General features: G+C 46.8%; 1 protein-coding gene across 1 annotated transcript in view; it reads right to left on the bottom strand.

Moving 5' to 3' along the window:
* mdga1 (MAM domain containing glycosylphosphatidylinositol anchor 1) overlaps positions 1–12,500 on the bottom strand; it is a gene marked incomplete at its 3' end in the record, with an annotated part of 246,681 nt that overhangs the window by 10,008 nt on the left and 224,173 nt on the right. The window contains 1 exon segment of the mRNA XM_080849904.1: positions 611–719. Coding sequence (XP_080706030.1) covers positions 611–719 — 109 coding nt within the window.

The following is a 12,500-nucleotide window of genomic DNA, read 5'->3' on the forward strand; positions in this document are numbered from 1 at the left end:
CAAATCGGTTTGTTCAGCCAATACTTCGGAGAAGAAAGTAGTGAAATGATACAATTGTGGGTGGTTGATACTGGAAGTTCTTCAGGAAAAGAAGTTCATAGTAAAAGACATCAGCACACTGTTTGCTATTTGCCATGTCATTCTACTACACCGTTTTTTTGTTTGTTTGTTTTTTGTTTTGCAAGGGGTAAACAACACTATAATCTATCCCCACTGTTCCTCTTTGTATTGTGCTACATTCTTCTGCAGGGCTATGATGTTCAAAATGGCCATCATGTTCAAAATGGCCATCATGTTGTTCAGAATGAGAAATGGTCTAACTAGAGTTGTGTTGGCGATACTTTCCTTCTTTAAACACACCTCTCTCTCTCTCTCTCTCTCTCTCTACTGTATTCCCTCTCTTTATGTCTCTCTTGCCTCCTGCTCTCTGTGCAATAGCTGTGACAGTACAACTACACACCTGTATGAGAGATTAACAGTGTTGGTGTGCTAGAGTTCAGACACATTGTGGATGGTGGTATAGTGGGGTGAAATAATTAGGTTATAAAAGACCTGTAGGAATAAATGGTTAGACACTGGGTCAAAGAGATTACGCAGTGTGAGGACTCACCTGTGTTCGACCCGGTGTTGTCCTGTTTGCATTTCCCCTTGGTAACGGACACGTCGTCAATGGCGATGTCCCCTTCGTAACCGTCCCCTCTGATGCCCTCAAACACCACCTGCGAAGAGGGAGGGTAACCACGGTTACACAGAACGTCTTTACTGGATACTTTCACTATGTCCGAGGTCCTGAAGTCACCCACCCTTGTGCTAGTGTCTCTACTACGACATCTCCCATGAAAAGTGATACCATCGATGTAAAATCCGATAACAGAAACAGTCTTTAGTGGATTACTGGATTATTGAACTCAGATAGCAACGTGTTCATTAGCCTTTTGATGCAGCAATGAATAATGATAGACTGGTGGAAGACAGCGTTACAGGTGGAGTCTCCACATCACATAGGGGAACAAAAAGCAGGGACTGCTAAGAGAGGTCCAGAAGGTGTTTCTGAACATTCATTTACAATAACTGACAATGACCCACCATGCCATGAGTGCGTGTGTGTGTGTGTGTATGTTTATTTATCTGTGCGTGTGTGTGTGTGTGTGTGTGTTTATCTCTTTCTCTCTCGCTGTGTGTGTGTGTGCATTTCTCCCTCTGTGTGTGTGTGTGTGTGTGTGTGTGTGTGTGTGTATTTCTCCCTCTGTGTGTGTGTGTGTGTGTGTGTGTGTATTTCTCTCGTTCTGTGTGTGTGTATGTGTGTGTGTTTCTCTCCCTCTTTCTGTGCGTGTGTGTGTGTGTGTGTGTGTGTGTGTGTATTTCTCTCTCGCCTCTGTGTGTGTGTGTGTGTGTATTTCTCTCCTTCTCTCTCGCTGTGTGTGTGTGTGTATTTCTCTCTTTCTCCCTCGCTGTGTGTGTGTGTGTGTGCGTGTTTTTTAATCCGGTCACGAGCAGGTTAGATCCCCTGCGCCGTGAAAGACCCGCCCACTCTGACTGTCAGGTTAATTTGTCTGTGGCAAGGCGGCTCTGCTCTCCCCAGGCACAGAGCTCATCAGACAGCGGCCGCATTCAATCCTCACACACACACACACACACACACACACACACACACACACACACACACACACACACACACATTCATCCTCACCGAAGCAGACGCTACAAACAATCACCTGCCGCGGACGTGCATACTGCTGAGCACCTAATGAATCAAGGCGGAAGGGCAGAGCTTTTTCAAGTCATCCCACAACACTGGGAAACACTGACAAGATATTGCGCTTGTCGCTTGCATTTCCATGTACAAAGGGAGTGTGCTTAATTGTTGTTTGTTTTCAGTGAAATCGGGAAGTTTGATTGGCTAAGCGGTTTTGGAAATGCTTTGATGAGCAGGCTTTCAAGTGGATGCTGTCAGTAGAGAATGGGTGGGAGATCTGACAATCCGCTTCCAAGAAGTCATTCTAATTGATGATTGGTTAAAACCAGTCATCTGACCGGAACAGAAAACTTCAATAGCTTAAATTTCCTCAATCTGTGGGCAGAGGCGTGGCTTGGCCTAGGCAAGGTTTTAACCCAGAATGAAATTCAACCTCAGAGTGAAAGAACCACAGCAAGCAATGGCTATTTGCAAGAAGTTTCCCGACCAATCCAACTAGTCACTACTCTTTATTTCCACCCGTTGTTAGATGTATTTAACCCCAAAGGTTATCTTGTCAAACTCTAGTCTAGTCAATTTAAGATTTCAAATTTCAGACTCAAAACTCTTAGCATGCAAATACAGACACAACATACTTGGTTGAACCTTTATGATTAGTCATATCAGTAGGTAGGAAAAAACACACTAGGTTTAGCTAATGTCCCACAACATTATGTGCGGAGACATCCCATCGTGTCCCAGGAATATCAGACAAGACATCTGTATACTGAGAAAACCGACTCACAGCCTAACCACAAAGGAAGTGTTGGGGTCAAAGGTCACTTGCACCTGCTGACCTCAGGTGATCAGACACTAGGGTCTTGCTCCCTTCCCACCCCTGTCAGACACAGACACCTGTTCCATTTTATAATGTGTGTGTGTGTGTGTGTGTGTGTGTGTGTGTGAGTGCAGAAAACTCACACACACTTTCACACATAAATACATCTGCATTCTCCTTCCCTCTGTCTCTCTCTCTCTCGGCCTAACAGAATCCCTAAATGGCTTGCACTGACAGGGTGACCCCTTTTGAATAAAAAGCAGCTGTAGAGAAGAGAGAGAGAGAGAGAGAGAGAAAGAGAGAGAGAGAGAGAGAGAGCGGATCCTGACAGCTCCCCAGAGGAGAGTCAAAGGGGCCGAGACCCAGGGGCTGAAGGCCGAGTGTGCCACAGCTCTCTAATAGGTATCGCTGCTCAGCACCGCGTGGCCCAGTCACAGAGGTGGGCTAATTTGATTTGGTCGGGAAGTGCGATTGTCCAAGAGAGGGCGAGGGGTGCTTGTGTGTGTGTGTGAGTGTGAGTGCGCACTCTTGAAAACTCATCCACACAGACACACACACAGACACACACACACACACACACACACACACACACACAGACACACACACGCTCACAAGGGGCACGCTCTACTCGGCTCTCTAGGCTAATTGGCAGCGAGACCGTAGCAGCTGGGCGGGCAGCAGATCACAGCCGTGTCAAACAGTGCCTGATAATGATGCCTGTGCGCTCATATGCGCTACGCTAATACACACATGTCACACGCACACACACACACACACACACACACACACATGCCCCAGCATGCATACATATACCATACACGTGTGAACACACACACACACACGCACACACACACACACAGACACACACACACACACACACATGCACACACGCCCCAGCATACATACATATACCATACACATGTGAACACACACACATGCACACACAGACACGCGCACACACACACACACACACACACACATGCACACACGGCCCAGCATACATACATACCATACACGAGTGAACACACACACACGCACGCACACACACACACATGTGTTCACACAAGAATGCAACCGAACCATTGTCCACACATTGAAAATCTTCACACAATGTACAAATCGTACTCCCACTGCTGCTCCCATTCCAATTCACACACACATATAAACACACGTACTCTGTTAGTCTTGCACACACTCAACACACTCACACAACATATTCTCTGGCTCTCACCAGTCAACAGTGTTTATCAGACACAAACACACATACAAACAAACAAAACGCAAACACGCACGCACACAGAGTCTCAGGCTATGTTGTATTCCAGAGGGCCAGTTCTGGTCTATCAACACCTCCGCAGCTTGATCAACGGGCTCCTGAAACACCTCAGATAGGGTCTAAATAAATTAAACCATTAAAAGCCCTGTCTGGGTCTATTTGGACAAAATGTGTGTGTGCGCGTTTGAGTTTGTGTTTGTGTGTGTATGCCTGTGCACACACACACACACATATGTGTATTTGTTTGTGTGAGCTTGTGTGAGTGAATGAGGTTGTTTGTTTGTGTGCATGCGTATGTGTGTGTGTGTGAGCGTGTTTATCTCTCGGTGAGAAAAGTGACCGGCATCCATCTGTGTATCGTCCATTTGCACACTGTGTGTTTGTCTCACAGGGGACAGCGTACGTGTTAATAGCTTGTGTGTGTGTGTGTGTGTGTGTGTGTGTGTGTGTGAATGTGTTAATAGCTTTGAGTTCACTTGCAGACACACAAGTGCACAGAGGTGCAGGTAGCCACTCATAAATAGCCTGCGCTGTCGTGTGTGTGTGTGTGTGTGTGTGTGTGTGTGTGTGTGTGTGTGTGTGTGTGTGTGTGTGTGTGTGTGCGTGTGTGAGAGTGTGTGTGTGGGTGTGTGTGTGTGTGTGGCGTGCGTGTGAATGTGTGTGTGTATGTGTGTGTCTGTGTGTGTCTGTGTGTGTGTGTCTGTGTGTGAATGTGTTTAAATGGCTGTGTGTCCAGAGTACTTGGATACTCAAGAGAGAATGTGTTGAGGAGTGTGTATTGTACCCTTTCTCACATAAAGCTGTCGTGAGAGTCTGAAAAAAAGGATCAGTGGAGAGAAAGAGAGAGAGGTAGAGGTGGAGGGAGAGGCAGAGAGGGAGGGGTGGAGGGAGAGGTAGAGGCAGAGAGGGAGGGGTGGAGGGAGAGGTAGAGGCAGAGAGGGAGGGAGAGGGAGGGGTGGAGGGAGAGGCAGAGAGGGAGGGAGAGGGAGGGGTGGAGGGAGAGGTAGAGAGGGAGGTAGAGCAAGAGAGGGAGGGAGAGGTAGAGAGGGAGGGAGGGAGAGGGAGGGGTAGAGGGAGAGGAAGGTGAAAAGAGTTGGTGGTGAATGGGTAGATGAAAATGAAAAAAAAAACAGAGAAAGTAGAGTGTATGAAAGGAGAGAGCCAGGGGTATAGAGAGATAAAGAGAAGAGAGAGAGAGAGAGAGAGAGAGAGAGAGAGAAAGGATAGGGAGAGAGAGGGAGAGGGAGAGAGACAGTGAGGGAGAGAGTGAGCGTATACGTGTGAGGGAGAAAGGTAGAGAAAAACAGTGCAGCAGAGAAGGGGGGGTGGAGGGAGGGGGGGGGGGGGGGGGGGGGCTGACAGGGACTTAATTAGTGGCCTCTTCTCTCTTAATCTATCTGCTCTAGGCTTTAAGAGTGCATGGCAGCACAACACTATACCTTTCCCCTATGTGTCCTACCCAGTAGATATCTTCTCTCTCTCTCTCTCGCGCGCTCTCTCTCTGCGCGTATGTGTGTGTGTGTGTGTGTGTGTGTGTGTGTGTGTGTGTGTGTGTGTGTGTGTGTGTGTGTGTGAAAGAAAGAAAGACCATCAGAGATGGGCAAGGAGGGGGGAAAAATCAGTGTGAAAAACAAGACCTCTAGATAAGGCAGCGAGGAGACAGGCGGACAGGTTAATGGACTTGCATGCTTAAAATGGAGTTGAGAGGGTGAGAGAGGGAAGAGAGAGGATACACACACACCCACACACACACACACACACACACACACACACACACACACACTTACTTTCACACACAGAGTACAGAGCTAATAAAATCCTAACTTGAGTTGTCATTTGCGGCGTGTTTAACAGTCCCTTTTTCCCTTCTAATTAAGCCAAGCTCATTACAGCACACTTCTTACTTCCCTCTGTCCCTTAGTGAAGGGAAGAAATTAAGAAACTACGCAAGCAAGTGAGAAAGAAACACACACCAAACATAAGTAAGCAGAGGGGGGAGAGCAGAATCAACACCGAAGCGATGACAGAGCACACTCAAAGTGCACAGATAAGCTAGCGGAGCTAGGGCAAAGTCAACCACGTGTGTCATACGGAGCTAGTGCTAAGTCACACACACATGTGTCATACGGAGCTAGCGGTAAGTTAAACACATGGGTCATACGGAGCTAGCGCTATGTTAAACACATGTGTCATACAGAACTAGTGCTAGGTCACTCACACATGTGTCATACAGAGCTAGCGCTCAGACAAACACATGTGTCATACAGAATTAGTGCTAAGTCAAACTCATGTGTCATACGGAGCTAGTGGTAAGTTAAACACATGGGTCATACGGAGCTAGCGCTATGTTAAACACATGTGTCATACAGAACTAGTGCTAGGTCACTCACACATGTGTCATACAGAGCTAGCGCTCAGACAAACACATGTGTCATACAGAATTAGTGCTAAGTCAAACTCATGTGTCATATGGAGCTAGTGCTAAGTCACACACACATGTGTCATACGGAGCTAGCGCTAAGTCAAACACATGTGTCATACGGAGCTAACGCTAAGTCAAACACATGTGTCATACGGAGCTAGCGCTAAGTCACACACACATGTGTCATACAGAGGGTTTGGCGAGGGGCTGCTGGGAACTGAGTCGCTTGTACCCTTTCAAGGCTGCCACTGATCTCGCGCCGCCCCCGGGGATAAACGCCCCGAGGGTGCGTCTTTGATGTCCCCCAAAACGGCACGGCACGTCATTGCAGCCTCCGCATGGCGCAGCGTAGCGTAGCACAGCTCAATTCGGCTGAGCCTAGCCCTGCTCAGTGTGTGGTAGCGGTTAGTGTGTGTTTGTGTGCGTGGAAGGCGGCGGTGGTGTCGAAGTGGCTCGCGGCATGCCTGAGTGGCAACACGGCAAACCAAGATGCACCACACAGACAGCCTCTAGGCAATGGCCCAGGGGCAAGGCTCCCTCCAAGGTGTTTATGATTTAAACATGGGCTGGCCCCGTTTCTTTCACACTGCAACCTCTGGAAACTAGCAAGCATGTTCAACACAAACATACAGCCTTTGCTTTAGTAGACAACAAGGTTTGGGGGGGCTTTTAGGTCATAGCTCGTTAATCCAAAATATACATTTAAATTAGACTTTGATGAAGACTATACTGTGTTTCAAGCTTGGAATTATGGCAAGAAATGTTGTTGACTACCAGATACTAATAAAGGAATTCAAAAGTCAAAAGAACTCTTTTTAAACAAGGATTTGCTGGTAAGGGCTTGTCTCATTTCCCCCCTATGGTGGAGATCTGCATACTACCTGATCTGCATACTAACTACCTGCAGCTACACTTGTGCTTTTTCTCATCCTCAGTAAATGCAGAAGAAATTGCTTTTACCACCTGGCTTACTGAAAAATACCGATGTTTTGCACCAAGCCTCACTTTAACTAAGCTGACTTGCTGTTTAGCCTGAAAAATAACACATTTAAAATCAACCAACTCTAATGCAAACACAGAAATGCTAAAGTTTACAGCTGACTGCAAACAAACAAACAAACAAACAAACAAACAAACAAATCTCCATGGGTATACTGCTTCTGACACTTCCGTTCTTTTATCCCTCCGGTAAAAAAACTTTTCAAACCACGCCAACTAAAAAAAGTAATTATATCTAACTCAAGATGTTTAGTGCCAAGCAGGTGGCAATTTAAGAGCACAGTAAAAAAAAACAAAAAAAAAGTGAACAACAGCTAAACGAGCACCACATGCAACGCCAACTGGCGCTCGGCGCTGGGCACAAGAGCTAATGTATGTCAGGGATAGGGAGGTACTCAAAAACCATGGCAGACAGCAAGATGCTTGGCAAGACCGTGAGGCCATCTGAGTTCTGGACACGGGAGAATGTTTTTAAAAATAGATGATGCACATTTCAGCCTAGACGCTACAGACACAGATATGGTTGGCTTTGAGTTTAACTCACAGCCCTGCAAACAATCCCTTCCCATCTCAAATGGAGGCACAACGATGTGAAACTGCGATTGCAGTACTTAATATTCAATTTATGGAACGGATCATATGTATAGGAATTATGAATATATACTAAGTGAAAAAGCATGGATATTTAAATGGACATTAAGGATGACTTGGTGATCAGCTGACTGACCTCTAGTCCAACGGTGAATGACCTGTGCTGTGATGAGAGTAAACTCTGAGTCAGTTCTGAGTAGATTCCCAGGCCTAGCCTTGGCTCTACATGAGGGGGGAAGGCTGCTGTCCAGAATGTATACGACTGAATCCTCTCTCTACAGACAAAGTGTTTGTGTGGGAAAGAAACACTACCTCTCATTTCCTCCAAACTGTAAGCCCACAGAGTCAATCGATGGACGAATGGGGATAAGGAAGCAGAGACGAAAGAAGAGGAAGAGGAGAAAGAAGAAGAAGAAGAAGAGGAAAAAAAGCAAGCCAGCTGAATTGGCATCAGAGAGGAGTGAGAGCAGTAGGCCTCTACTCACCCTTCTCTCTCTTTTTCTCCCTCTCTCCGTATCCCCCCCCTCTCTCTCTCTCCCTACTTCTCTCCATCTCTCTCTCTCTCTCTCTCCCTACTTCTCTCCCTCCTTCTCTCCATCTCTCTCTCTCTCTCCCTCTCTCTCTCTCCGTCTCTCCTGCTGTCTAGTGCAGGAGTGAGAGCAGTAGCCCTCTACTCATCATTCTCTCTCTTTTTCTCCCTCTCTCCCTATCCCCCCCTCTCTCTCTCTCTCTCTCCCTCCTTCTCTCCATCTCTCTCTCTCTCTCTCCCTCTCTCTCTCTCCGTCTCTCCTGCTGTCTAGTGGAGGAGGGGAGGAGTGGAGGAGGGAGAGCAGTAGCCCTCTACTCATCATTCTCTCTCTTTTTCTCCCTCTCTCCCTATCCCCCTCTCTCTCTCTCTCTCCCTCCTTCTCTCCATCTCTCTCTCTCTCTCTCTCTCTCCGTCTCTCCTGCTGTCTAGTGGTGGAGTGCAGGAGTGGAGGAGGGAGAGCAGTAGCCCTCTACTCATCATTCTCTCTCTTTTTCTCCCTCTCTCCCTATCCCCCTCTCTCTCTCTCTCTCCCTCCTTCTCTCTCTCTCTCTCTCTCTCTCTCTCTCTCCGTCTCTCCTGCTGTCTAGTGGAGGAGGGGAGGAGTGGAGGAGGGAGAGCAGTAGCCCTCTCTACTCAGGTATTGCTTTGCATCTGGAGAAGCATCTCCACTCATTAGCATTGATTGATGCAAGGCAGGGGAAGAGGAAGAAGAAAGAAAAAAAGACAAGAAAGAAAGAAAGAAAAACCCAGACTGGGAAACCAGGAGCATATACACTATCTCAACTCCCAGGGTCTTAACCACTTCACTACTTCTTAAATCTTTTCCTATTCAGTGCACTTCTTGAAAATACGCCGAGATTACTGTGGCAGAAATGAGTGCAGCTTTTTCTCTTCCCGCTGCAAATCATTTTGTTGAAAGCACAAAAATTGAGATAACAGAAATGAAGAGAAAAGAGGGTAAAGAGGAGATAAGAGAACGAGAGACAGAGCGAGAGAATGAATGGGAGGGAGGGAGAGAGAGAGAGCTAGATAACGATACGATGGATGGAAGGATAGAGTGCTAGGTAAACTGTAATATGGTTGGTGTAATATATCCTAATGAGTTTTTCCTGTACTGTAAAATGAATGTAGGGGGTTGTGACAATAATACCTGAATGACATAACAACTCTTGCATGACCCACTACCCTTCTAGCAATTTAATGCAGCACTGCACAAATTACCAGCATAGCCGCACAACCAAGTCTGCAAGTACATAATATCTCTCTAATTTAAATGTATTCCTGTCTATTGTCACCGATGCTCTAAAAGCCTACCCAGGTAATACACTTTCAAAACAGCCATGGCTGAGTAATATTGAGTGAATTCTGTGCCACCTTGAAATGCAAACACAACTTTGGGATGCGGGAAAAAACACTCACCACGACATGTTGCTGTGCAGTGTGAAGCACACAGAAACCATAGGACCACAAACGACTCCCAGCTTCCAAATAGGCTGAAGCTGTGTCTAATAGTCTGTCTAAGTTAGCTGTTAAAACTGTTCTTGCTCCATCTCTCGAAAAAATAGACATAACGCAGAGGCAGTTAAGCTAGGTATAACACTTTCTCATCAAGCACTAAATTATCGACGGTTGTACTGTGTGGACGAGGAGCCCAACTGAGCTGCATGACATTCTTGGGATTTTTACACCGCGCTCTATGCTGCGTTGCCGACTGGTTGAAGGAGGCACTCAGTAGCCTAGAAGCTGAGTGATTACAGCTAATATGACTTCCTCACCCTGGAGGTGCATGGGCACTGATTAACACATGAGTGCATGCCATCCTGGCCGGCACCTCCAGGACAGGTTGTGAGATGTCGGCTGTCCATGGGAAGCCGAGTGATAGCGGCTTATTTAGATTAGAGCAGGCGTGTCAAACTCAAATACACAGAGGGCCAAATTTAAAAACTACGTCCAAGTCGAGGGCCGGACAAATTCAATATTTATTGAAAAAAATATTTGTTTTTCATTGTTGTTGAGAGGCGAGCTAGAGAACTACAGGTGGAGGATAGCCAGATAAATGAATGTTCGGTGCTATCACCCAGCTTCTCCTTAATGGCCTTTTACCCCTCTATCCAGCTAGCTAACATTAGCAGACTGATATAATTTACATTACATCTACATTTACATTTAAATTCATGTTAGGCGCTATCACTCAGCTTCTCCTTATTGGCCTTTATCCCTATTAGCAGACTAACATTAGCTTGTCACGGCCTAGCTAACGTTATAAGGTCAAGTTAACCTTGTTAACTGGAGTATGTTTCTGGTATGGTACCTGGTTAGCTGAAACAGTCTTGCCTGTTTAATTAAACATAAACCTTGGTTACTAGTGGAAGCGGCAAGGTGCTCAGCGTTGCCAGATTAGAAATGGCCAAGTACCATACCAAAGGCTCAAAATGATCGTCTTTTGAGGATAATTATTGTGCATCTGGCAACACTGAGAGGGCGGTCGACCAATGACAGTCCTCTCTACAGTCAGAGCTCGCGCAAGAAGGTGGAACGTAAGGGAGATACCCTTTCCAAAACTTGTAAGGGCGTAAAAACTAGTTTGAGAAAGACCCAGAGAAACACAAATATCCGACGAGGCAATTTTGGAATCCCTGCGGGACGCATTTTTTAGGTCTCGAAAAGAGGACACATCTGGGTTAAAGAGGACGTCTGGTCACCCTAGCTTACTGCCCACTGCTCCTAGTGTGTGCTTGTGTGCTAACTGCCCACTGCTCCTAGTGTGTGTGTGTGTGTGTGTGTGTGTGTGTGTGTGTGTGTGTGCGTGTGTGTGTGTGTGTGTTTGTGTATATGTGTGTGTGTGTGTGTGTGTGTGTGCTAACTGCCCACTGCCCCTAGTGTGCTCCTAGTTCACTGCCTACACATGGGTTAAATGCAGAGTCCTAATTTCCCTCAGGGGTTTAATAAAGTAGGCAAAAAAAAGTGACCCAGCTATTGTAAAAGAGCTTGGTAAAATGGATCCAGGTTGGTAAAGTGAGTGACTGAGGCCAAACAAGCATAAGAAAGACATGCCAAAGACAGCCTTCTCTCCCCCAGATCAAGCTCTCCACTCTGGCATCGGTGACTCTGGAGTCAGCCTCTACGTTTTGCTCGCTCTCTCTCTCTCTCTCTCTCTCTCTCTCTCTCTCTCTCTCCTCTGACCAAAAGAGGTGGAGGAGGGAAGAGTGTTTAACAAGCAGAGGGGAGAAATTGGCTTCCTTTTATTAATGAGCCCTCCAGTCGGGCAGCAGTGGAGGATGCTGGAAGGGGATCTCTGGCCATCTCCTCACTCCATCCCCCTGGCTCTTCATTAGGGTCTGAGTTCATGGAAAGCACGATTCCGGATGTCCGTTCCAACCCAAGCACAGAGGGCAAAACACACACACACACGGACACACACACACACACACACACACACACATAAATAAATAAAAAACACAAAGCCTAGGGCATGGAGTTTGGTTTCAATCCCAAATTCAAATTGCACAAGTAGCTACTGGCCGGCAGATCTCTAGACAATTGGCCAAGTGTTAAGAGGAAGATGTTAAGTGTGTGTATGTGCAGAAAGAACTCTTGGTATAATGAAATCAGACCGAGGTGCTACATTTCACAAGAGCCAGACGGAGCCACATCTTCGAGTCATGAGGTGATGCTGAGGAGAATATCATGACTGCAGCCAGGACCAACACAGCCTTGAACCACCATAGCATAGTGAAATACAAACAGAACTAGGAAAGTTTCACATACACACATCCATAGGCACGTACACAGGCACGCACACACACATACAGGCAATCACTTTCACACAGCACCTAGGGCAAAACTGCACTCGCCATTCTTCAATGCCTCACCAACCTCAAAAACACACACACACACACACACACACAAACACACACCCAGACGAACACACACACACAGACACATACACACAAACACACACCCAGAGGAACACACACACACACATCCCCTTGGAGTGCTCTGATTCAGCAGACAAGGGCAGAGGGGCCCAGCACACCTCCGTAGAGACCTGACCCTCCTGGCTCTCCTGCCACACACACACACACACACACACACACACACACATACACTCTCACCCCACACACACAAGGTCAGCATGATGACGAGGCCAAACAGCTGCTCACAGCTGGA

Source organism: Sprattus sprattus, assembly GCF_963457725.1.
Source record: "Sprattus sprattus genome assembly, chromosome: 13".
Lineage (NCBI taxonomy): Eukaryota > Metazoa > Chordata > Actinopteri > Clupeiformes > Clupeidae > Sprattus > Sprattus sprattus.